This window comes from Somniosus microcephalus, unplaced genomic scaffold (assembly GCF_052327205.1).
Source record: "Somniosus microcephalus isolate GS21.2 unplaced genomic scaffold, FLI_Smic_1.0 unresolved_chr3, whole genome shotgun sequence".
Lineage (NCBI taxonomy): Eukaryota > Metazoa > Chordata > Chondrichthyes > Squaliformes > Somniosidae > Somniosus > Somniosus microcephalus.
In genome coordinates this window covers 24,750,858-24,778,070 of record NW_028225181.1, presented here as the reverse complement: position 1 = coordinate 24,778,070, position 27,213 = coordinate 24,750,858, and the positions used below count along the sequence as shown (strand labels likewise).

At 45.9% G+C, this 27,213-nt stretch overlaps 1 protein-coding gene across 1 annotated transcript; it reads right to left on the bottom strand.

Moving 5' to 3' along the window:
• Window positions 1–7,170: 7,170 nt before the first annotated feature.
• On the bottom strand, window positions 7,171–8,123 carry LOC147091324 (putative G protein-coupled receptor 139). The gene has a single exon (XM_085976534.1). It carries the CDS (start codon window positions 8,005–8,007, stop codon window positions 7,177–7,179), a length of 831 nt encoding a protein of 276 aa, XP_085832660.1. The 5' UTR covers window positions 8,008–8,123; the 3' UTR covers window positions 7,171–7,176.
• Window positions 8,124–27,213: the final 19,090 nt, after the last annotated feature.

The window sequence follows — 27,213 nt, the reverse complement described above, 5'->3', positions numbered from 1 at the left end:
TACCAGAGGACTGGAGAACAGCTAACGTAGTACCATTATTCAAGAAGGGTAGCAGGGATAAACCAGGGAATTACAGGCCAGTGAGCCTAACATCTGTGGTAGGGAAAATTTTGGAAAAAATTCTGAGGGACAAAATGAGTCTCCACTTGGAGAGGCAAGGATTAATCGGGAATAGTCAGCAAGGCTTTGTCAAGGGTAAATCATGTCTGACCAATCTGATTGAATTTTTCGAGGGGGTGACAAGGTGTGTGGATGAGGAAAATGCTGTGGATGCGGTATACATGGACTTCAGTAAGGCTTTTGACAAAGTCCCGCATAGGAGACTGGTCAAGAAGGTAAGAGCCCATGGGATCCAGGGTGCCTTGGCACGTTGGATCCTAAACTGGCTGAGTGGCAGGAGGCAGAGGGTGATGGTCGAAGGTTGCTTTTGTGACTGGAAGCCTGTGTCCAGTGGGCTACCTCAGCGATTGGTGCTGGGTCCCTTGCTGTTTGTGATCTACATAAATGATTTGGATGAGAATGTAAAAGGTATGATCAGTAAGTTCGCAGATGACACGAAAATTGGTGGGGTGCTAAATTGCGAGGAGGAAAGCCTCAGGCTACAGAAGGATATAAACGGGTTGGTCAGATCGGCGGAAAAGTGGCAAATGGAATTTAACCCTGAAAAGTGCGAGGTGATGCATTTTGGACGGATAAATAAGGCAAGGGAATACACAATGAGTGGTAGTGCCCTAGGAAGCACAGAGGGTCAGCGGGACCTTTGTGTACATGTACATAGATCCCTGAAGGCAGCGGATCAGGTAGATAACGTGGTTAAAAAGGCATATGGGATACTTGCCTTCATTAGCCGAGGCATAGAATATAAGAGCAGGGAGGTTATGATGGAGCTGTACAAAACGCTGGTAAGGCCACAGCTGGAGTACTGTGTGCATTTCTGTTCGCCTCACTATAGGAATGATGTGATTTCTTTGGAGAGGGTGCAGAGAAGATTCACCAGGATGTTACCTGGGATGGAGTGCCTCAGCTATGAAGAAAGATTAAACAGGCTGGGGTTGTTTTCCTTGGAGCAAAGAAGGCTGAGGGGGGACCTGCTTGAGGTGTACAAAATGATGAGGGGCATAGATAGGGTAGATAAAGAGGAACTTTTCCCCTTAGTAGGGGGGTCAATAACAAGGGGGCATAGATTCAAGGTAAGGGGCAGGAGGTTTAGAGGGGATTTGAGGAGGAACCTTTTCACCCAGAGGGTGGTTGGAGTCTGGAGCTCACTGCCTGAAAGGATGGTAGAGGCAGGAACCCTCACAACATTCAAGAAGCATTTGGATGAGCACTTGAAATGCCATTGCATACAAGGCTATGGACCAAATGCTGGAAAATGGGATTAGATTGAACAGAGCTTGATGGACGGCGCAGATACGATAGGCCGAAGGGCCTCTTTTTGTGCTGTATAACTCTATGACTCTATGACTATGACACTCGTTCCACATATGTGGTCCAATCCTCTATATCACTATCGAAAGCAGTAATATTGCCAGTCTTAGGCATCCTGAAAATTAAAAATGGCTCCTCCCGCGCTTTCCTTTCTTCCCTGCCGAGAAAAAAATGGCACCTCCCGCGCTTTCCTGCCGCTGCCGCTGCTGACAACGCTGTTCTCCGTGGTTTTTATTTAAACAGATATTTTTAATAGTCGGAGACTCGTTCCCACCGGACTCTCTGGGAATTTTCCCTCCCTCTGCTTGGTCCGACCGCCGACTTGCTTTGCAGCGCCGGCCGTCTACCGAGTGCTCCACCCTCCATCGCTGTTTGCCTCCGCCTACAGACTCGCTGCTCGGCCCCGCTGCAGAGCCACCCGATCGAGCCCCAGCCCGCCGCCCAGGAAGGATTAGTGCAGTACCTGCCACCAGCCCGTTTAGCTGGTGAACTCACAGATTTTTTTTTTTTTTTTCTTCAACCTTCGTCTGAGGAATCGATCTCCTTGAGGTGCTGCTGAATTGCAGCTAAGTCCGTTTCCAATTCGTCGCCACTGTTGTATCCGTGTGTTAATGGAGACACGGAATGCAGGAGTTGGTTTAACAGGTGTTTACTGAACAAAGTCTGGAGGTGAACTAAAAGATACAAGACGCTATACAGGCTTATATACCCGAGTGGTCACTACCGTTATTACAGTACACAGGGGCTCTTAAATATACATACACTACACCCTCACTCTCACACTCTGGTATACCTCACTGCACTCTGATATAACAAGCACCCATTACTGCAACACTCTGATACACACCACTCTATTAAATACCAAAAAACACATGGGTTAGATACAGAGTAATGCTCCACTCACCTCACTGTAATACTCTGATATACCCCACACCATTCAATTTAACAATCTGATATACCCCTCACTTCAATCCTCTCTTACATATCCCGAACCTTTCACTGCAACGGGCCGACATATCCCAATCACCTCACTTTATCACGCTGATACACCGAACACCCCTCCATGTAACACTCTGATATATCCCACTTCCCTCACTGTAACATTCTGATATAACCCACACCCATCACTAAAATAAGCTGACTTACTCCACACCCCTCACTATTACACTTTGATACACGCCAAACCTCTCACTGTAACACTCTGATGTACCTCACACTGTAATATTCTGAAATAAACCAAACTCCTCACTGTAACACACTGATATATCCCACACTCCTGACTGTAACACTCTCTTACATACACCAGATCTCTCACTATAACAAACCATTATACTCCACACTCCTTACTGTAAAACTTTCTGACATACCCCATATCACTTGCTGTAACACTCTGATATATTAAACACCCTGGACTATATCACTGATATACCCCACACCCCTCACTGTAAGAATTTGATGCACTGCATAGCACTCGCTGTAACACTCTGATATATTCGACACCCCTCAATGTAACACACCAATATGCCCTACACCCCTCACGGTAACACACTGATATATGCCACTCCCATAACTGTAACACTCTGATATATCCCACACCCCTCACTGCAACACTCTGAAATACTCCATAACTCTCACTATAACACTCTAATATACCACACAGCTCTTGTAGTAAGACTCTGATACTCCCCTCACTTAAATTCTCTCTCACATATTCCAAAGCTATCACTGTAACAGACTGAGACACCACACTGACCACCCTTTAACACTCTGATATACCCCACATAATTTACTTAAATCCTCTTATGTGCACCAAAACTCTCACTGTTACAGTTAGATAAACTTTACTCACATCACGGTAACACTCTGGTATACCCAACACCCCTCACTGTAAAACTCTGATATACCCCACACCCCTCATGGTAATACCCTGATATATCACACACACCCCACTGTAACACTCTGATATATCCCACAGCTCTCACTAACATTCAGTTAACCCGACACCCCTCAATATAACACCCCAATATACCCTGCAACCCTCATGGTAACACATTGATATATGTCACTGCCCTCACTGTAAAACTCTGATATAACCCACACCCCTCACTTTAACACTCTGATATAAACCACAGCATTCATTTAACACTCTTAAATACCCTCACTTAAATCCTCTTACGTACTCCAAACCTATCACTCTAAAGGGCCGGTACACATCAGTCATCTCACTTTAACACTTTGATCCACCCCACATACCTCACTGTAACAATCTAAAATACCCCACACCCCTCACTGTAACAAACTGATATACCCCACACACCTCACAGCAACACTCTGATATACCCCACACCCCTGTCTGTAACACTCTGATATACACCACACCTTTCACTGTAACACTCTGATATACCCAACACCCCTCACTGTAACACTCTGATATACCCCACACCCCTCACTTTAAAACACTGATATACACCACACCCCTCGCTGTAACACTCTGATATCCCCCACACCCCCCGCTGTAACATGCTGATATACCTCACACCCCTCACTGCAACACTGATATACTCAACACACCTCACTGTACAACTGACATATCCCATGCTGCTCACAGTAACAATCTCATATACCCTTCACTTTAACACTCTGATATACCCCACACCCCTCACTGTCACACTGATATACTCAACAAACCTCACTGTAACACTGATATACCCCATGCCGCTCACAGTAAAAATCTGATATACACCACACCCATCACTGTTACACTGATATAACCCACACCCATCACTGTAACAATCTGATGCACCCTACACACTTCACAGTAACACCCTGATATATCCCATACAGCGCACTGTAACACGCTGTTAAACTCCACAACCTTCACTGTAACACTCTGATATACCCCACACCCTTCACTGTAACACGCTGATATAGCCCACACCCCTCACTGTAACACTGTGATATACCACACACACCTTACTGCAGCACTGTGATATACTCAAATGAATCAAAGTAACTCTCTGATATACACCACACACCTCACTACAACACGCTGAGAATCCCCACAGCCCTCACTGTAATACTCTGATACACATCACACCCGTCACTGTAACACTCTGATATACCTCACACCCCGCACTGTAAAACTGATATTCCGCACAGCCGTCACTGTAAGACTCTGATATACCCCACACCCCTCACTGTAACTCTATGATATACCTCACACGCCTCACTGTAACACTGATATTCACCACACTCCTCACAGTAACACTCTGATATACCGCACACCCCTCACTGTAACACTCTGATAAATCCCACACCCCTCACTGTAACATGCTGACAAACCCCACACTCTTCACTGTAGCTCTCTCATACACCCCACACTCCTCACTGTAAGAGCTTGATATACACCGCACACTTCACTCTTATGCGCTGACATACACCCCCAACCTTCACTGCAAAACACTGATAAGCCCCACACCCTTCACAGTAACACACTGATAGACCCCACACACCTCAGTATAATACGTTGATAAAACCCACACCCTTCACTGTAACTATCTGATATATACTACATATACATCACTGTAAAACTCTGATATACCACATACCCCTCAACGTAGCACACTGTAATACCCAACACCCTTCACTGCAACTATCTGATATAGCCTACAAACATCACTATAATTCTCTGACATACCACATAACCCTCACTGTAGCACACTGTAACACCCAACACCCCTCACTGTAACACTCTGTTATACCCCACACACCTCTCTGTAAAATACCACGCACCCCTCACTGAAACAACATGATAAACCCCACAGCCCTCACAGTAACACTGCGATATACACCACATGTCTAACTGTAACTCTCTGATAAACCCCAAACCCATCACTGTAACTCTTTGATATACCCCACACCCCCACTGTAATACTCTGGTATACCCCACACCCCTCACTGTAACACTCTGGTATACCCCGCACTCCTCACTGTAACTCTCTGATATAAACAACACACCTCACTGTAACACTCTGATATACCTCACACACCTCACTGTAATATACGCCACAACACTCATTGAAACACCCTGATAAACCCCACACCCCTCACTGTAATACGCTGATAAAATCCATACCCTTCATGGCAACACCGTGATATCACCCACACACCCCGCTGTAACACTGTGACTTACCCAAAACCTCTCAGGGTAACACGCTGCTATACCTCACACCCCTCACTGCAACACTGATATACTCAATACACCTCAGTGTAAAACTGATAAACCACATACCGCTCACAGTAACAATCTGATATACCCCTCATTGTAATAATCTGATATACCTGTAAAATGGTGTAATGCTTTAAAAGTATTATAAAGGGTTATAATGATTTATAACGTCCTGGTGCCGAGTCTCCTCCACACCGGGCTGGGCTGCTTGGGCTCCTGTGGGTCGGGCCATGCTGCTCCGCATCACTGCCCACTCTCACAGAAACCAGGCCTCCAGCTGCTACCGCCCTCTGGTCGCATCGCCTCCCACCGCCAGGGAAAGGCCGTAACTGACAGTCGCTATCTTTGTATGGGGCCCAGAGCCGCCATCATTTTGCTGGAAGCCAGCGCTGCCATATTTGTGCAGGGTGCCGGAGCCCCATGTTTGTGCTGGGCGGGAGGACCAGAGTTGCCATTTTTCTGCAGGTCTCCGGAACCAACATCTTTATTCGTGGCCCCAGAGCCACCAGCTTTGTGCTGGGCACGAGCCGCCATTTTGGGGGTGTCCCAGAGCCACCATCTTTGTGTGGGGCACTGAGCGCCAACATCTTTGTGCAGTGCCCCAGAGCCGGCATTTTTTACGGGGCGCACATGTTGACATTTTTGTGCCGGGCAGCAGACCCGCCATCATTGTGCGGAGCGCCAGACTCGCAATCTTTGTGCCGGGTCACAGAGCCGCCAACTTTGAGCGGGGCGCTAGGGCCGCCATTTTTGTGCGGAGAGCCAGAGCCGCCATCTTTAAGTGGGCCCCCAGTGCCACCATGTTAGTACGGGTCCCCGGTGCCACCATCTACTTGCAGTGGGTGGTGCAGCCATGTTTGTGCGGGTTCACAGAGCCAGCATCTTTGTGCCGGTCGCGCCTACCACAATCTTTGTGCGGGGCCGCAATCCGCCATCATTGTGGTGGGCCCGCAGAGCCACCATTTTTGTGCCGGCCCACAGAGCTGCCATCTTTGTGGCGGGCGCCCAGATCCACTATCTTTGTGAGGGGACCCAGAGACTCCGTCTTTGTGCTGGGCCACAGAGCCGCCATCTTTGTGCGGGGTGCGGGTGCCGCCACCTTTGGGCGGGGCCGCAGAGCCGCCATTATTGTGCTCGATTCCAGAGCCGCCATAATTTTCCGGTGTCCCAGTGATGCCTTCTTTGTTCTGAGCCGCATAGCCGACATCTTTGAGCGACGTCCAAGAGGCGCTATCATTGTGCGGGGCCCCAGATCTGCCATCTTTGTGCGGGGCCCCGAGACCGCCATCTTTGTGCGGGGCCTGGCAGCCGCCATCTTTGTGATGGGCCCCAGAGCCGCCAGCTTTTTGCTGGAACCCAAGCCGTCATCTTTGCACCGGGCCGCAGAGCCGCCATCTTTGCGCGGGGCCACACAGCCGCCATCATTGTCCGGGGTCCCAGAGCCGCTAACTTTATGCGGGCACCACAATATCAGTCCCAGTGAACTCTCAACTCTCAGGTGATAAATTGTCCGCTAATTCTCAACCTTTAATGAATTTTACAATCAGAGTAAACGGATATTTCCCCAAGTTCTTCAACTGCTCTCTGAACTTTTTCTGGGTCACGACGTAAATCCCAGTGTTTGTGCAGCAACTCAGCAGCTGCAGCATGAATCCCAGTTCCTGTACATAATACGGTAGAATTACAGACTCATACCCCAAATACCACATCCGGCTCCATATAGAATATACCATAAACACTGCCCATAACAGGATGAAATTGCCAGAGATAACAAGCAGTAAAATGATGGATTTCCTGCGGCTCTCCATCTCGGGGTCTCTGGGACTCTCCCCACTGCTGGGACCCCGGAGTCTCCTGCGGGCTCTGCTGGACACTAAAATGTGTCTGACGGTGACAGCATTGAGCAGCAGAATCACAATAAATGGGACACATGGGGTGAGAATATAATGAAGGAACTCGATTGTTCCCCAGACCCGTGACTCCACAACATCGATTGTGACATCACAAAACCAGGGGTCGTTCACAAGCGCATAACGATCCATGTACATAAAATACCAGAAAATGTTTTTTAAATCGCTCAGCACAGTCACTGTTCCCAGAACAACAGCTGCCGTTTTCTCAGTGCAATATTTAGTTTTCAGCTTCTGGCAACAAATCGCCACAAATCGATCAAAGGTGAACGTGACAGTGAACCAGACAGAACAGTCTGTGGCAGCGAACAGCAGGATGGCGTGGATATTACACACGGGGAAGGACTCCACGAAATCAAACTGTTGACTATAAACAATCAGAATGTGCCTCAATATCAGGTCGAGGATAACGACCAGTAGATCCGCTGCTGCCATGGCCATTAGGTAGCGAGTGATACATTTGGAGAGACCGCAATTTCCCCGGGACAGGATCACAATCGTCACTAAGTTAACTGTGAGGAAGGGCAATAAACAGATAAATTATACATCAGGCTGCGTGCAAAATCAGCAGTTTGATGGAATTCGGAGTAAAATCTGCAACTTATTACCAACAATCAATGATATAATCTAATTCTATTACCTGTGGAGCTGAAAATAGGGTTTATTGTAAGAATAATCGGGAATACATTGTGGAATCAATAAATGAAATGGGAATAAATACAATATGAAAGTAACAGATGTTTGATCAAGGAGAGATTAAATGATCGATCTACATGTTGCCCAGCAGACAAAAGCACCAGCCGAGGTAACAGGGACACAAAGGAGCAGAACCTCTCAGGAAACCTTCGTGTCCTGGGATCAGTCAGCATTTGGAGCGGTGCAATTCACTTCCCTGCCCCTGTGTTCGGGAGCAGCAAATCCCGCTTGGATTCCTGCTCCTGGTTAGAAAATCCATTCCATTTAGAACAGAAAATGAATGTAACAGCAAAATACAGAAACTGCAACCTTGGCAGCCAATAAATACAGGCAATTGTATATGTAAAATGTACGGATGTAATATAGAGTCATAGAGTTATACATCACATAAAGCGGCAATTCGGCCTATCGTCTCCACGCCGGCCATCAAGCCCTGTCTATTCTAATCACATTTTCCAGCACTTGCTCCGTAGCTTCGTTTGCTATGGCGTTTCAAGAGCTCATCTAACTCCTGCTTGAATGTTGTGAGGGTTCCTGCCTCTACCACCCTTTCAGGCAGTGAGTTCCAGATTCCACCCACCCTCAGGGTGAAAAAGTTCTTCCACAAATCGCCTCTAACCTCCTGCCCCTTACCTTGAATCTATGCCATTGGTTATTCAGCCCTCTACTGAGGGGAAGTGTTGCTTTCTATCTACCCTGTGTATGACCATTATTACTTGTACACCTCAATCAGGTCCCCCCTCAGCTTTCTCTGCTCTAAGGAAAATAACCCCAGCCTGTCCAGTCTCTCGTCATAGCTGAGGCGCTCCAGCCAGGTTAACATCCTAGTGAATCTCCTCTGCACCCTCTCCAATGCAATCACATTCTTCCTATAGTGTGGCGACCAGAAATGCACAGAGTATTCCAGCTGTGGCTGAACTAGTGTTTTGTACAGCTCCATCATAACCTCCTTGCTCTTATATTCTATGCCTCAGCAAATGAAGGCAAGTATCCCATGTGCCTTTTCAACAACCTTATCTATCTGTCCTGCTACCGTTAGCGAACTAAGTACATGCACACCATGCACACTCTGATGCTCTGTCCTTCCTAGGTTCCTACCATTCATTGTGTATTCCCTTGCATTGTCGCAAAATGTATCACCTCACACTTTTCAGGGTTAAAATTCATTTGACACGGTTCTGCCCATCTAATCATCACGTCTATATCCTCCTGTAGCCTGAGGCTTTCCTTCCTCGCTATTTACCACTCCACCAATTTTCTTGCCATCTGCGAACTTACTGATCATAACTCCTACATTCATATCTAAATCATTAATGTACACGACAAACAGCAACGGACCCAACACCGATCCCTGTGTTATACCACTGGACACAGTCTTCAAGTCACAAAAACAACCATCGACCATCACCTTCTGCCTCCTGCCAATCAGCCAATTTTAGATCCAATGTGCCAAATTGCCCTGGAACCCATGGCCGCTTACGTTGTTGACCTTTCTCCAATGTGGGACATTGTCAAATGCCTTAATAAAGTCCATGTAGACTACACCAACTGCAGTACCCTCATCCATACACCTAGTAACCAACTCGAAAAATTCAATCATAGAATCATAGAAGATAGGAGCAGGATTAGGCCATTCAGCCCCACGAGCCGGTTCTGCCATTTAATGTGATCATGGCTGATCATCCAAATTCAGTACACTATCCATGCATTCTCCCCATATCCCTTGATCCCTTTAGCCTTAAGAAATATATCTAACACCTTCTTGAATATATTTCATGAATTGCCATCAACTTCCTTGTGTGGTAGAGAATTCCACAGGTTCAGCACTCTCTTGGTGAAGAAATTCCTACTCATCTTATTCCGAAATCGCTTACCCCTTATCCTTAGTCTGTGACCCCTGGGTCTGGACACCCCTGCCATCCGGAACATCCTTTCTGCATCTAGTCTGTCTAGTCCTGTTAGAATTTAATACGTTTCAATGAGATCCCCTCTCATTCTTCTAAACACTAGCGAATATAAGCCAAATCGACCCAATCACTCCTCATGCTTCATCCCTGCCATCCCAGGTATCAGTCTGGTGAATCTGCACTGCCATCTCCCCATGGCAAAAACATCCTTCCACAGCTAAGGCGGTCAAAACTGCACACAATACTCAAATGTTGGTCTCACCAAGGCCCGGTACAACTGCAGCAAGAAATCCTTGCTCCTGTACTCGCATCCTCTCGCTATGAAGGCCAACATAACATTTGCCTTCTTAAACGCCTGCTGCACCTGCATGCTTACCTTCAACGACTGGGGCACAAGAACACACAGGCCTCCTTGCACTTCTCCTTTTCCCAATCTACTGCCGTTCAGTTAATAATATGTCTTCCTGTTTTTGCCACTGAAGTGGATAACCTCGCATTTATCCACATTGCGCAGCCAACCTGTCCAAACCATACTGGATTTTCTCTGCATCATGCTCACAGCACACATGCCCATCCAGCTTTTTGTCGTCTGCAAACTTGGAGATATTACATCTAGTTCCCTCGGCTAGATCATTTGTATATATTGTGAATAGCTGGGGTCCTAGCACCAATCCCTGCGGTACCACACTAGTCACTGCCTGCCACTCAGAAAAAGACCAGTTTATTCCAACTCTTTGCTTCCTGTCTGCCAACCAGTTCTCTATCCAAGACAGTACCTTACCCTCAATCGCATGTACTTTAACTTTGCATGCTAACATGTGGGATGTTATCGAAAGACTTCTGAAAGACCAAATACGCAACATTCACTGGTCAGACATGATCTCCCCCTGACAATGCCATGCTGACTATCCCTGATTAATCCCTGCCTCTCCAAGTGGAGACCATTTCTGTCGCTCAGAAGTTTTCCAATAACTTCCCTACCATTGATGTAAGGCTCACTGGCCTGTAATTCCCTGGTTTATCCCTAATGACCTTCTTGAATAATGGTACAACGTTAGCTGATCTCCAGTCCTCTGGCACCTCCCCTGTGGCCAGAGAGATTCTGCAAATTTGTGTCAGAGTCCATTGCCTCGCACAGCAGCCTGGGATACATCCCGTCAGGGCCTGGGAATTTATCCAATATGAAACCACTATACCTCTTTCCTCTCAATGCTTATTTGTACAGGCATATCGCAATCTCCCTGCTTGATTTATATGCCTACATCGTCCTTCTCCATTGTGAACTGAGCTGCAAAATATTCATTTAAAAACTCAATAACATTCCAGCTCTACACACACATTGCCACTTTGGTCGCTAATAGGCCATTCTCTTTCCCTGGTTATCCTCTTGCCCTTATTATTCTTATTAAACACCTTGGGATTTCCTTTAATTTGCCCGCCAGTGTTTTTCCATGCCCCCTCTTCACTCTCCTGAAGGCTTTTTTAATTACTGCCCTGCACTTTCTATACTCCTCTGGGGCATCCACTGTTTTTAGTCCTTTGTGTCTGCCAAAATCCTCCCTTATTTACGTGATACATTCTTTTATATCCCTTGACATCCAGGGTTCCTAGGTTTGTTCGTCCCATCCTTGACCTTTATGGGAACATGTTTGCGCTGTACTCTCACTATTTCGTTTCCGAAAGACTCTCACTGCTCTGATGTGGATTTTCCTTTAAGTAGCTGATCCAAGTCCACTTTGGCCAGATCCTGCCTTATCATATTAAAATCGGTCTTCCTCCAATTTAGAACATTTATTTCAGGTCCAAATTTGTCCTTTTCCATGACTACCTTAAATCTCACCGAATTATTGTCACTGTCACAAATATGCAAGTGCTAAGATAATAAATACAAGTGCACTGCAGTTATTACAATAACTCGGCTTTCAGATGTGTTTAGATGATTGAACTGTAACGTATCTGTTGAAATACACACATTGTAGCTGATTGAATTTAAGATTTTACAAATAACAGTAATAAGAATGGGCTCTGACATAAAATAGTGATATTGACCAGGTAATGTCCCACTAAATGCATTTATCAGTAGCGAAATGAAACGGTTTATCCCACAGTCAAAGTGCCGCTGAATGCTTTTCTAATGTATCTGAACAAAAATTGAAGAGATTTATCCTTGTACTTTTTGCCCTGTTGTTTTCCAACTTGTGCAGGGAATATTGAATGAGAAGATATCAAATGATTTTCTTAACCTCAGGGCTTCAGTTACAATCAGCTGGGATTGTTTATCCTGAAGTACAGTAGGAGGCAAAAGAGAATCACTCTGGGTCTCACTGACAGATCCACTGAACTGTGTCAGATGGGCATGGGATCCAATTTTAAATTCAAAACAATGATTGAAAATAAATGTATTGACATCTGGTTCAATGAACATTTTGTGAGAATGTAAATTATCCTTGTAATCCTTCTTTAACCATCAGAAGCAGTGCCACTAATGCAGAACTGGAGATGATGGGGAAGGACACACTGACTGGAACTGAATAATTAGCGGATATTTCAGGCATGTAAAAATGTGGATGTGATCTGCCTGGATTTGTTCCTGTGACTCTGTGTAAGTAACCATACCGAGCATTAGGTGAAGAAAAAAGCAAAATGCTGCAGATACTGGAAATCTGAAACGAAAACAGAAAATGGTGGAAATACTCAGCGGGTCAGGCAGTATCTGTGGAGAGAGAGAGAGAGAGAAACAGATTTAACTTTTCAGGTCGAAGACCTTTCGCCATTAGGTGAAAAGTCTCCTAAACCAAGACACTATTCTTCTGACCTGATATTAATGTTCAGTGAAGGTAGCAGACTGAAATTCGTTATATAAAGAGTCACCTCCAATAAATTTGCTTGAGTTGAATACAGAACATTTGAAATTTGGTAACACGATATCACCTTCAGAATCAGTAGCTGACAGAAGCGCGGGTGGGATGGGGAAGGACAATGAAAAAAACAGTTAAACTTGGGAGAAAAAGTCGGTTGGTTAGCACCTCCCCTGAGCGCCTTGGACTATTTTAGCGCCTCTCACGGAATTGACAAGTCGTTTTGTGCTGGCACTAAACACTACCACCACGACCTCCTGCGCCCACAGATCGTGACACCTGGGAATGCCATGGATCTTGAGTTGCGCCCTCTCCCTTAACGCCTAGCGCTAGGACTGACATATTGAGGGAATTGTTATCAAGTCAGGAAGATGCTGGGTGCTTCCAGCCTTTTCTTGTTCGTGACATTTTTGGTACATGCAGGTTGAGAGTGAGACAGACGTCTGTAGAGATTCGATGCTGACCGAAGGAGTTTGGTGACCTGAGCACCACATTTGAGGTTAGTGTTTATTTGACCTTCATGGTTACCATATTTAGAAACTTGTATTTGGGCTGCACTAACTTGGGGCGTCATCTTCCAGCTTCACTGTCGGAAGCAGCAGAGACACAGAGAAAGAGTGGCAAACATTGCCAGAGGGTGCAGTGCCAACAGGCCTCTGCACAGGAGACTTTACTCTCCCCGGAATTCCGGGAGCAATTCTCCTCCTATATCCATTTTTAGGAGGAGCAGTGTTTCCAATGGTTGTGCCTCAGCAATGGGCTGGTCACAGAGGTCTGCCGTCTCCTGCAACCAGACCTGCAGCCTCAGCTCAGGACCAGGATGTCTCTGTCTGTGGCAGTGAATGTGACAGTGGCTCAGAATTTCTCAGTCAGCGGTTCCTTTCAGGCTTCTACTGGGGAGATAGCGAATATCTCCCAGTTCGCTGTTCATTGTTGCATCCGGGAGGTGACAAAAGCTTTGTATAAGAGGAGACGGCAGTGCATCTCTCCCTATGACCCAGGACAAACAGCATCAATGCGCAAGTGGCTTAGCGAGGATAGTGGCTTTCCCCATAGTTCAGGGCGCCATGGGCTGCACGCATGTGGCATTGTGGGCACCTCATTAGAATGCAGAGGCGTTCTGGAACCACAAGGATATCTACTCTCTGAATGTCCATTTGGCCTGTGACCACAGACAGCTCATACTCGCCGTCAATGCCCGCTATCCTGGCAGCAGCCACGATACATTTATCCCACGCACGACCAGTGTTGCAGACCTTTTCCAAACACCCTGTCAACCTAGTGGATGGCTCCTCGGGGACAAGGGTTAACCACACTGCACGTGGCTTATGACACCGCTCCATAACACTAATACCCCTGCCAATCTGCAATACAATGAGAGCAGTAGCGCCACCAGGAAACTCATAGAGCAGACGAGCGTTTCTGGTTTCTGGACCACTGAGGGGGAGCCCTGAAGTACTCTCCTGAGCGAGTCTCCCTCTTCATTGTTGTGTGCTGCATGCTTCATAACATTGCAATCATGAGGACCCAGCCATTGCCACCAGGGATTGGTGCAGCCCCTGAGGTGGAGGAGGAAGAGGGAAAGGAGGAGGAGAAGGCAGAAGTACCCTACAATTCATGAACTCACAAAGCACGTTCTCACAACATAGAGATAAACGGCAAAGCAGTAGACAAATATAATAATAACAACCTTGAAACTTCCTACAAACATTCCCCCGATGTATTTACAGATTCTACTGTTGGACCTTCGAGGGTGACCTCCATCCCCTGCGCACTTCCCCCCTTCCCACCCTATGGCGCCTCCTAATATGACCCCAGTGGCAACAGCAAGGCTGGCGGAAGGCTGCTGAACGCTGCATCAGAGATTCCCTTGAAGGATGCCCTCGATCAGCTCTGGGCCTGGAGGGCCCGGCTGCAGGCTTCAGTGCCTCTGCATGGGTGGCAGCATTCTGGGCTGGCTGTGTTGCAGGCTGGCCAAGTGCAATGGGGAAGTGGCAGTGGTGGGTGCAGGAATGATATCATCCTGAGAGAGGACAGCACCCTTCTGCTCGACTGACACTCTGCCACTCCCCCGGGGCAGAACCTCAGCATAAGGAGCAATCTGCTCGATCACAGATTGCTGGCCTGTTGTAGTACGTGGTACTGTGTGCAACCCAGCGAGGATGGCAGCAGTCAGTGCTTGCGTGACATCAATCTGAGACTGCATGAGAGCAGTCTGAGACTGTATGGCACCAGCCAATGTCTGAATTGCAGCACTTTGTCATAGTGGGTTGCATTGGCCTGTGCCGCAATGGATCGTGCCACCTCACCCATTACACACGGCTATGGTTCACCACAGTCTCCCTGGAACTCAGCCATCCTCTGAAACGAGGCAAGGATCAGTTCAAGGGTTTGAGCACAGATGAAAGCTTTGCGAGCGGCAGACACCTCCACGGACCTAGCCAGTCCAGCCAAGCTGTCCAGCACCCTTGCCATTGCTCCCATTAGCTCAGTGTGCATGATAAAGGCCTGTGTGTTTATGGCCGCAATGTCGAGGTCCTCATCCCAATCCTGTGCAGCAGAACCAGCATGCCTACTCAGCCACCGGGGAGATGGCCGCTGAGAGTCCCTACCCACATGGCATTGCTGCAGCCTGCTGGGTCCAGGAGCCTCGACTTCATCAGACCCTAACACCCTGCTCATAGAAACATAGAAACATAGAAGATAGGAGTAGGAGTAGGCCATTCGGCCCATCGAGCCCCTCAATGAGATCACGGCAGATCATCCAAACTGAGTACCCTGCCCCTGCCTTCTCTCCATATCCCTTGATCCATTTAGCCTTAAGAAATATATCTAACTCATTCTTGAATATATTTAATGAATTGGACTCAACTGCCTTCTGTGGTAGAGAATTCCACAGGTTCACCACTCTCTGGGTGAAGAAATTCCTCCTCATCTCGGTCCTAAATGGCTTACCCCTCATCCTTAGACTGTGACCCCTCGTTCTGGACTAATCTGCTATCGGGAACATCGTTCCTGCATCTAGTCTGTCTAGTCCTGTTAGAATTTTATAAATTTCAATGAGATCCATTCTCATTCCTCTAAACTCCCGCGAGGATAAGCCCAATCGACCCACTCTCTCCTCATACGCCATTCCTGCCAACCCAGGTATCAGCCTGGTGAATCTTCGCTGCACTCCCTCCATAGCAAGAACATTCTTCCTCAGATAAGGAGACCAAAACGGAACACAATACTCAAGGTGTGGTCTCAGCAAGGCCCTGTACAACTGTAGCAAGATGTCCTTGTTCCTGTACTCGAACCCTCTCGCTACGAAGGCCAAAATACCATTTGCCTTCCTGCTCCCCATACCATGCTGCACCTGCATGCTTACCTTCAGCAACTGGTGCACAAGGACACCCAGGTCTCCTTGCACTTCCCCTTCTCCAAATCTATTGCCTTTCAGATATAAATCTGCCTTCCTGTTTTTGCAACCAAAGTGGATAACCTCGCATTTATCCACATTATGCTGCATCTGCCATGCACCTGCAAAATCACCCATCTGCCAAACACATGGCTGCACAGGGAAGGCATGGCCCCAGTGTCTGATGTGTCACACTCGGGGGACGCAGGCGGTGAGGCTCCGGCTTCCTCTTTCTCTTCTTCTGGGGCTTCGCTGCCACTGGCAGGCTGAGGGACAGGCTGGTCTGCTGGTGGTTCTCTATCTGAAACCAGGGAGGTACAATAGCGGCTTTAGCTTGTAGGCAGGGGGGCAGGAAGGAAACAAGGACTGGAGACAGTTATTTGGATTGAAAGTGTAAAAGGTTGGTGTTGTGAGGGTGAAGTGGTATGAGATGGAGAGAAAGATGATGAACATACCATTGCTGTCCCAGGGGGTTGACCTATCCAGTGGCCGTGGCACCTCTCACCTGGCTGGCAAAGATCCTGTGAACTCTCTCCTCCAACACAGTCAGGGAGTGTAGGTCCGCCGGCCCTCCATCGTGCATTGCTGCTCCCGCCTGTTATGAGAGAGCTTGGCCTGCCAGAAAATGAACAACATATGAATGAGTCTGCAGGCATGTGTTTGGCAGATGAGCATACCATATTTGAATAGCAGTTATTGTGTGCAACCATGTCTTTAGCAGATGTGCCTACCAAAGCTAATTAGCCGTTATTGTGTGTAGCCATGTGTCTAGCAGATGTGTCTACCTTATTTGAATAGCCATTATTTTGTGCATGCATTTGTTCGTCAGATGTGCCTTCAATAGTTCAATAGCTGTTATTGTCTGCAGCCATGTGTTTGGCAGATGTGCCTATCTCTATTGATTAGCCGTTATTGTGTGCAGCCATGTGTTTGGCAGATGTGCCTACCTCTATTGAATACACGTTATTGTTTGCAGGCATGTGTTTGGCAGATTTGCCTACCTTAGTTGAATAGACGTTAATATGTGCAAGGTGTGGAATGTGCATGTGTGTTTTATGAGATGGCCATAAATCTTGGATGAGTGTTGGGCATTTGTGTTTGTAAACACTCTGTACACAGAGTGAAGTTGAGATGGAGGGATGTAGAGGTATTGAAAAGCAGGTAATCACCTTGACCACACAAGTGATGTCGTTGAACTTCTTCCAACATTGGGTGTGAGTCCAAGGCATAAGGCTCCTCGATGAGATCTGCTGAGCCACCTCCCTCCACACCCTTATGAACTCCCGGGGCAATGGCCTTCTGCCACTCTGAGGGAATAGCACTGCCCGTCGCTGCTCAACTGCGCCAACAAGAGCCACCAATGCCTCGTCACAGAACCGCCCAGCTCTTTCTCTGGGCCGCTTCATTACTTAGAATTAATAACTGGACATAGATCATTAGGAACACCAACAGCAGTGAGGAGGGGATATTACATATTTTATATATCATAACATATTCCTTATAACCTAAACACTTCACCCCAATCCATGCTTTCCCTTCTGTGAGTGTCTGGTGGTCTTTGTGCTGGGGGCAGCGCGCTGACTGTGTGAGGTGACACAGTGAAGTGAACTCCTTATTTAGAGCAGAGGGAAATCCCGAGTGACATCATTAGGCATCACTGTAACTGACATTAATTACAGTCATTGAACAAACAGACTCATTGAACCATTGTCACCACAACACTTTACTGCAACACCATCAAGCTCACCTTATTGTACACACAGTTTTAAATTAAAAGTGAGCGAATACGCAACATTTCAACGGCCATTAAACATAAGAATATAAGAATTAGGAGCAGGAGCAGGCAATACTGCCCTTCGAGCCCTTCATTGAATGAGATCATGGCTGGTCTTCGACCTCAAATCCACATTCCCCCCACAACCACCCCATCCTCATATCCCTTTATTCGTGTAGAGTCCAAAAGAACAGAGGACAGAACAGTGAGAAGGGCGATTCTCTTCCTGTATTGACATAAAACTGACAACAAAAGTCGAGAAAGTGACAGAAAAATGAAGGAATAATGTGTTAGCTGTGGCTCTGACTCATAAGATTGTGGGTTGAAGTTCCAATCCAGGGATTTGAAACACATAGATCTAGGCCGACACTCCAGTGCAATGCTGAGGGAATGCTGCACTGTCGGAGGTGCCGTCTTTCAGATGAGAAGTTAAACCGAGGCCCTGTCTGTGCTCTCAGTGGAGGTAAAAGGTCCGATGGCCACATTTCGAAGAAGAGCAGGGGAGTTATTCCCGGTGTCAGGGCCAATATTTATCCCGCAATCAACATAACAGAAACAGGTGATCATATTGCTTGCTGTGAGCAAATTGGCTGCCGCGTTTCCCACATTACAACAGTGACTACACTTTCAAAAGTACTTCACTGGCTGTAAAATAATTTAAATGTCCGGTTGTCGTGAAAGGTGCCATATAAATGCAAGCCTTCCTTTCTTAAAAGATAGAACCATAGAATGGTTACAATGCAGAAGGAGGCTACTCGGCCCGTCAAGGCCGTGCAGGCTCTCTGCAAGAGCACTTCAGCAAGTCCCTCTCTCACGCACTTTCATACAGAGTCCTGCATTTTATTTCCTTCAAGTACTTATCCAATTATCTTTTGAAAACCACGATTGAATCTGCCTCGACCACCCTTTATGACAGACATTGCATTCCAGATCCTAACAACTCGCTGCAGAAAAAAGTGTTTTCCTATGTGTCCTTTGGTTATTCTGCCAATCACCTTAAATCTGTGTCCTCTGATTAGTGACCTTTCCACCAATGGGAACAGTTTCTCTCTATCTACTCTGTCCAGGCCCCTCATGATTTTGAAAAGCTCTATCATATCTCCTCTCAAACTTCTCTTCTCTAAGGATAACAACCTCAGCTTCTCCAGTCTATCCACGTAACTGAAGTCCCTTATTCCAGGAATCATTCTTGTAAATCATTTCCGCAGCTGCTCTAAGACATTCAAATTCTTCCTAAAGTGCAGTGCCCAGATTGGACACAACATTCCAGTTGAGCTCGATGCTACTGTGTTTTATATAGGATTATCATATCTTCCTTTTTCTGTACTCTATGCCTCTATTTATGAAGCCCAGGATCCCATATTCTTTTTCAACCGCTTTCTCCACCTCCCCTGCAAACTTAGCGATTTGTGCACATATGCCCCAGGTCTCTTTGTTGATGCACCCATTTTAGAATTGTACCCTTTAGTTAATATTGTCTCTCCTCATTCTGCCTACCAAATGCTATCATTAAATTTCAACTACCACGTGTCCGCCCATTCCATCAGCATGTCTATGTCCTCTTCAAGTCTATCAGTATATACCTGACTGGTCACTATACTTCCAACTTTTGTTTTATCTGCTAATTTTAAAATTGAGCCCTGTACACCAAAGTACAAGTCTTTAACATATATCAAGAAAAGCAATGGTCCTAGTACCGTGCCCTGGGGAACACCACTGTATTCCTTTCTCCAGTCCAAAAAATAACCGTTCACCACTACTCTCTGTTTCCTGCCATTTAGCCAATTCCGTATCCGTGCTGCCACTCTCCCTTTTATTCCATGGATTTCAACTTTGCTGGCAAGCCTATTATGTGGCAGTTTATCCACGCCTTTTGAAAATCCATGTACACCACATCAACCGTATTGAGCTCATCAACCCTCTCTGTCACCTCATCAAAAAACTGGATCAAGTTAGTTAAATACGATTTGCCTTTGACAAACTCGTGCTGGCTTTCGTTAATTAATCCACACTTGTCCAAGTCACTGTTAAATTTGTTCCAGATTATCGTTCGTAAAGCTTTCCAAACACCAAGGTTAAACTAACTGCTCTGTAATTGCTCGGTTTACCCTTGAACAAGGGTGTAACATTTGCAATTCTCCAGTCCTCTGGCACCACACCGTATCTAAGGAGGATTGGAAGATTATGGCCAGTACCTCCGTAATTTGTACCCTAAAAAGTCCAGTGTTAGTGCAAGCAGCACGGAGTGCAAGCAGCAGAGAGTGCCTTTTGAGAGTTTGGGTAAATGAGAGAGTTAGGGTAAGTGGGGTGTGAAGTACTGTTTTTGTCCTCTTTTTCCAGCCAGTCTCAGGATTAGCAGACATCGCAGAGGCGGAGCAGCAAGGCGAGGCCCAGTCGAGGCAGCTGGGAGCAGCAGCGGGTGTCGAGTCGGAGCAGCGAGGCAAGGCAGCCTAAACAGGCTCCACAGGCAACATTGCAAAGGTAGGTCAGAATTCAAAAGTGACATCACAGCCAAGCTGGTAGGTGATTGGCTGGTTGGTGAGTACTTTTCCTTCCCTTTTAAACCTTTATAAGTTGGTAAGTTCAATTAAATAGAGGCGTGATATTCATCATCTAGAATAAGGGCACAGCCTATTTAACAATAATAATAATACATTTAATTAATTACATAGAATGGCAGAGCACGTGATGTATTACTGCTACAATATGTGGGAGCTAGTGGACACCATTGATGTTCACGGAGAACACATTTGCTGTAAGTGTTTGCTGCTTGAGGAACTCCGGCTCCGTGTTGATGAGCTGGCGTCTGAGCTTCAAACACTGTGACACATCAGGGAGTGGGAGAGTTACCTTGACTCTGTGTTCCAGGAAGTAGTCACACCAATTAGATTAACGAATTCAGATGTATTCCGTAGTGAGGGACAGGAGGGTGTGATTATGAGTGAGGCAGGTACAGGGACCCAATAGGTAGTATTGGAGGAGCCGCAGCCCTTGCTCTTGTCCAACACGTTCGAGGCATTTAAACCCTGTGAGGACAGGAACAGGGACTGCAGGGAGGATGAGCAACCTAGCCACAGCACCGTGGAACGAGGGGCCATTCAAGTGGGGGGAGTAAAAAGAAATGTTGTAGTGGTAGGTGACAGTATCATTAGGGGGATAGATAGGGTTCTGTGCAGCCGAGAGCGAGAGTCCCGAAGGCTGTGATGCCTGCCCGGTGCCAGGGTTAAGGACATCACTTCTGGGCTGGAGAGACATTTGGAGTGGGAGGGGAAGGATCCGGTTGTTGTGGTCCATGTTGGTACCAACGACATAGATAGGACAAGGAAAGAGATTCTGCTGAGGGAGTATGAGCAGCTAGGGGACAAATTAAACAGCAGAGCCAAAAGGGTAATAATCTCTGGATTACTACCTGAGCCACAAGCAAATTTGGCTAGGGTAAATAAAATCAGAGAGTTAAATGCGTAGCTCAAAGACTGGTGTGGGAGAAATAGGTTTTGCTTCTTGGGACACTGGCACCAGTACTGGAATGGGAGAGAGCTGTTCCATTGGGACGGACTTCACTTGGCCAGTGCTGGGACTAGAATCCTGGCGAATCGAATAACTAGGGCTGTAGAGAGGGCTTTAAACTAATTAGTGGGGGGGGGAGTTTTCAATAGAGCAAAAATTAAAAATATCAGCGGTGGAGGAAATTGAGCAAAAAGCAGTGGGGGAATTGAAAACCAGAGAGTGTCAGCAAGGGACAGAATGTATAAAGGTCGAGTAGTAAAGGGGGTAACAGCAGGAATAAATTGTCACAAAACATATTTAAAAGTACTTTATCTGACTGCACGCAGCATTCATAACAAAATAGACTAGTTCATGGTACAAATAACTACACATGAGTATGATCTGGTGGCCATCACAGAAACATGGCTGCAAGTTGACCATGACTGGGAACTAAACATCCAGGGGTATTCGACAATTAGGAAGGACAGACAGGAAGGAAAGGGAGGTGGGGTGGCTATGTTAATAAATGATGCACTCACTGCAATAGTGAGAAATGATATTGGGTCAAAGGATTAGGATAGTGTAACAGTTTGGATGGAGATAAGGAATAATAAGGGGAAAAAGTCACTAGTGGGCGTAGTCTATAGGCCTCCTAACAGTTGCAACTCTGTTGGTCGGAGTATAAATCAGGAAATAGTTGGGGCTTGTAATAAGGGAACAGCTATAATCATGGGGGATTTTAACTTTCATATTGACTGGACAAATCAAATTGGGCAGGGCAGCCTTGAGGAAGAGTTCATAGAGTGCATTAGGGACGGGTTCCTTGAGCAGTATGTAACTGAACCAACCAGGGGGCAGGCAATCTTAAATCTGGTCCTGTGTAATGAGACAGGATTAATAAAAAATGTCCTAGTAAAGGAACCCCTTGGAATGAATGACCATAACATGGTTGAATTCCGAATTCAGTTGGAGGGTGAGAGAGTTGGATCTCAAACCAGCGTACTAAGCTTAAATAAAGGAGGCTATGAAGGTATGAGAGCAGAGTGAACTAAAGTGGACTGGGAAAATCGATTAAAGTGTAAGACAGTACATGAGCAGTGGTGTACATTCAAGGAGATATTTCACAACTTTCAAGAAAAATATATTCCAGGTGAGGAAAAAGACAGCCATCCGTGGCTCAGTAAAGTAATAAAGGATAGTATCCGACTTAAAGCAAGGACATATAAAGTAGCCAAATCTAGTGGGAGGATAGAAGATTGGGAAGTATTTAAAAGCCAGCAAAGAATAACTAAAAGACTAATTAAGAAAGGGAAGATAGATTATGAAATTTAACTAGCAAAAAATATAAAAACTAATAGCAAGAGTTTCTACACTTATATAAAAAGAAAAAGTGTGGCTAAAGTAAGTGTTGGTCCATTAGAGGACGAAACTGGGAAATTAGTGGTGGGGAACATGGAGATGGTAATAACGCTGAACAAAAATTTTGTATCAGTCTTTACAATAGAAGACGCTAAAAATATCCCAACACTGGACAAGCAGGGGGCTATAGGGGGGAGGAGCTAAACACGATTATGATCACTAAGGAGGTGGTACTCGGTAAGACTAAAGGCGGATAAATCCCCTAGATCTGATGGCTTACATCCTAGGGTCTTGAGAGCAGTAGCGGTAGGGATTTTGGATGCATTTTTGGTAATTTTCCAAAACTCACTGGATTCAGGAAAGGTCCCAGCAGATTGGAAAACTGCTAATTTAACGACCTTATTTAAAAAGGGAGACAGACAAAAGGCTGGAAACTATAGATCAGTTAGCCTAAAATCTGTGGTTTGTAAAATGTTGGAGTCTATTATTAAGGAAGCAGTAACAGGACATTTGGATAAGCATAATTTAATCGGACAGTGTCAGTATGGTTTTATGAAGGGGAAGTCGTGTTTGACAAATTTGCTCGAATTCTTTGAGGACGTAATAAACAGGGTGGATTAAGGGGAACCTGTGGATGTGGTGTATTTGGGCTTCCAAAAGGCATTTGACAAGGTGCCACACAAAAGATTACTGCACAAGATAAAAAATAACGGGATTGGGGGCAATATACTGGCATGGGTGGAAGATTCGCTATCTAACAGAAAACAGAGATTTGGGATAAATGGTTCATTCTCGGGTTGGCAATCAGTAACTAGTGGTGTTCCGCAGGGGTCAGTGCTGGGACCCCAACTCTTTACTATCTATATTAACAATTTGGAGGAAGGGACCGAGTGCAACGTATCCAAGTTTGCTGTCAATACAAAAATGGGAGGGAAAGCAACGAGTGAGGAGGACATAAAAAACCTGCAAAAGGACTTAGACAGGCTAAGTGAGTGGGCAAAAATTTGGCAGATGGAATATAATGTTGGAAAGTGTGAGATATGCACCTTGGCAGAAAAAAACAAAGTGCAAGTTATTATCTAAATGGAGAGAAACTGCAAAGTGCTACAGTACAAAGGGCTCTGGGGGTCCTAATGCATGAAACACAGAAGGTTAGTATGCAGGTGCAGCAGGTGATCAGGAAGTTCAATGGAATCTTGGCTTTGTTGCAAGGGGGATGGAGTATAAAAACAGGGAAGTCTTGCTGCAGTTATACAGAGTACTGGTGAGGCCACACCTGGAATGCTGTGTACAGTATTGGTTTCCATATTTAAGAAAAGATATACTTGCGCTCGAGGCAGTTCAGAGAAGTTTCACTCGTTTGATTCCGAAGATGAGGGGGTTGACTTATGAGGAAAGGTTGAGTAGGTTGGGACTCTACTCATTGGAATTCAGAAGAATGTGAGGCGATCTTATCGAAACATATAAGATTGTTAGGGGGCTTGATTAGGTTGGTGCAGTGAGGATGTTTCCACTGATGGGTGAGACTAGAACTAGGGGACATAATCTTAGAATAAGGGGCTGCCCTTGCAAAACTGAGATGAGGAGAAACTTCTTCACTCAGAGGGGAGTAAATCTATGGAATTTGCTACCCAGAGAGCTGTGGAAGCTGCAACATTAAATAAATTTAAAACGGAGATAGACATTTTCCTAGCAGATAAGGGAATAAGGTGTTACGGGGCGAGGGCAGGGAAGTGGACGTGAATCTAGATTCAGATCAACCATGATCCTATTGAAAGGCGGAGCAGGCCCGATGGGCCATATGGCCTACTCCTGCTCCTACTTCTTATGTTTTTATATTCTTACTTCCCTCAGCATCCTAGGATGCATTCCATCCGCTCCTGGTGACTTATCTAACTTAAGTACAGCCAACCTTTCTAGTACCTCGTCTTTATCAATTTTAGCCCATTCAGTATCTCAACTACCTCCTCTTTCACTATGACTTTGGTCGCAGCTTCTTCCTTTGTAATGACAGATGCAAAGTATTCATTTAGTATCTCAGCCATGCCCTCTGTCTCCATTCGTATGTTTCCTTTTTGGCCCTTAATCAGCCACATTCCTCCTCTTACAGCTCGTTTACTACTTATATGCCTATAGAAGACTTTTGAATTCCATTTTATGTTTGGTGCCAATCTATTTTAATACTCTCTCTTTGCCCCTCTTATTTCCCTTTTCACTTCCTCTCTGAACTTTCTATATTCAGCCAGATACTCACTTGTATTCTGAACTTGAAATCTGTCATACACCCAATTCTTTTGCGTCCTCTTACTCTCTATCACTTTCGTCATTCAGGGAGCTCTGGCTTTGGTTGCACTACCTAACCCCCTCGTGTGAATGCACCACGATTTTACCTGAATCATCTCTTCTATAAAACAGGCTATTGTTCGATAACTGTTTTGCCTGCCAATCTTTGATTCCAATTTATCCAAGACAGCTCCGTTCACAACCCACTGAAATTGGCCCTCCCTCAATTAAGTATTTTTACTCTAGATTGCTCCCTGTCCTTTTCCATAGCTAATCTAAACATTATGATACAATGATCACCGTTCCATAAATGTTACGTTACAGACACTGGCTCCATTTCAGCTACCTCATTCCCCAGAACCAGATGCAGCAATGCCTCCTTCCTCTGTGGGCCAGAAATGCACCATTCAAAAAGTTCTCTTGAACTCACTTCAGAAATGTTTCCCCCTCTCTGCCCTTAATACTATTACTATCCCAGTCTATATTAGGATAACTGAAGTCCCCCATTATTACTGCTCTATATTTCTTCCACCTCTCTGTAATTTCACGGCGAATTTGCACCACGACATCCTTTTCACTAGTTGGTGGTCTATAGAACACACCTATCGGGCTGTTGCTGAGTTGGTAACACATTCGCCTTTCAGTCAGAAGTTTGTGGGTCCAAATCCCACACCAGGGACTTGAGCCCATGAATCTAGGCTGACACAACTTTGAGGCAGTGCTGCACTGTTGGAGGTGCCGTATTTTCGATGAGCGATTATCCCGAGGCCCCGTCTGCTCTATCAGGCGGGCGTCAGAGGTCCCATTGCACTAGTTCGAAGAAGCGTAGTGGAGTTATCCCCGGAGTCCTGGCCAATATTTATCCCTCCAACAACATAACACAAGCAGATTAACTGATCCTTATCACATTGCTGTTTGTGGGAATTTGCTGTGCACAAATTGGCTGCCATGTTTCTCACATTACAACAGTGACTACACTCCAAAACTATTCATTGGCTGTAAGGCGCTTTGAGATGTCCAAAGGTCGCGAAAGATGCTATAGAAATGTAAGTCTTCCATTTTCTTTTATCTTAGGCCTTACAATAGCAAAATACTGCGGATGCTGGAAATCTGAACTAACAATAGAAAATGCTGGAAACACTCAGCATGTCAAGCAGCATCCATTGAGAGAGATACAGAGTTAACGTTTCAGGTCGATGACCCTTCGTCAGAACTGGCAAAAGTTAGAGATGTAACTGGTTTTAAGCAGATGCAGGGGCTGGGGAAGGGGGCAGGGGAGGAATGAATCAAAGGGACGGTCTGTGATAGGGTGGGAGGCAGGAGTAGTTAAATGTTGCAAATGGGGATCGCAGAATCATCAACAGTTGCCACCTGAAAAAAGAGGGGCGGAGGTTATGGTCTGAAATTCTTGAACTCAGTGTTGAGTCCAGAAGGCTGCAAAGTGCCTAATAGAAAGATGAGGTGCTGTCTGTTTTAAGAGGCCAAGGACAGAGAGGTCAGAGTGGGATGGAACGCTTGTCAGTTTAATTCTCCACTCCACTCCCACTCTTACAGCACTTCATTTCTCTATTGCCTGAAACCAGATCAAGAACAATATGTTTCTAAAGATTGACCTCACCCAGACAAACAGGTCATGGTGTTTGACCGAGGGGAAGAATAATTAAAACGAGCACAGGATTGATACCAAGGAGTCAAAGGGAAATGTTAAAAATATTAACCAATGGGAATACATTTTAAAGAATCATTGAATTCTCGCATAGACATACTCACAGAACCATAACTATCAGTCAATATCCCGAATCCTCCATCACCATCCCAGGCTGTGTCCTGTTCCACTGGCAGCACAGGCCCCAGAGGTGGGGGCACAGCGTTATACAGTCACGT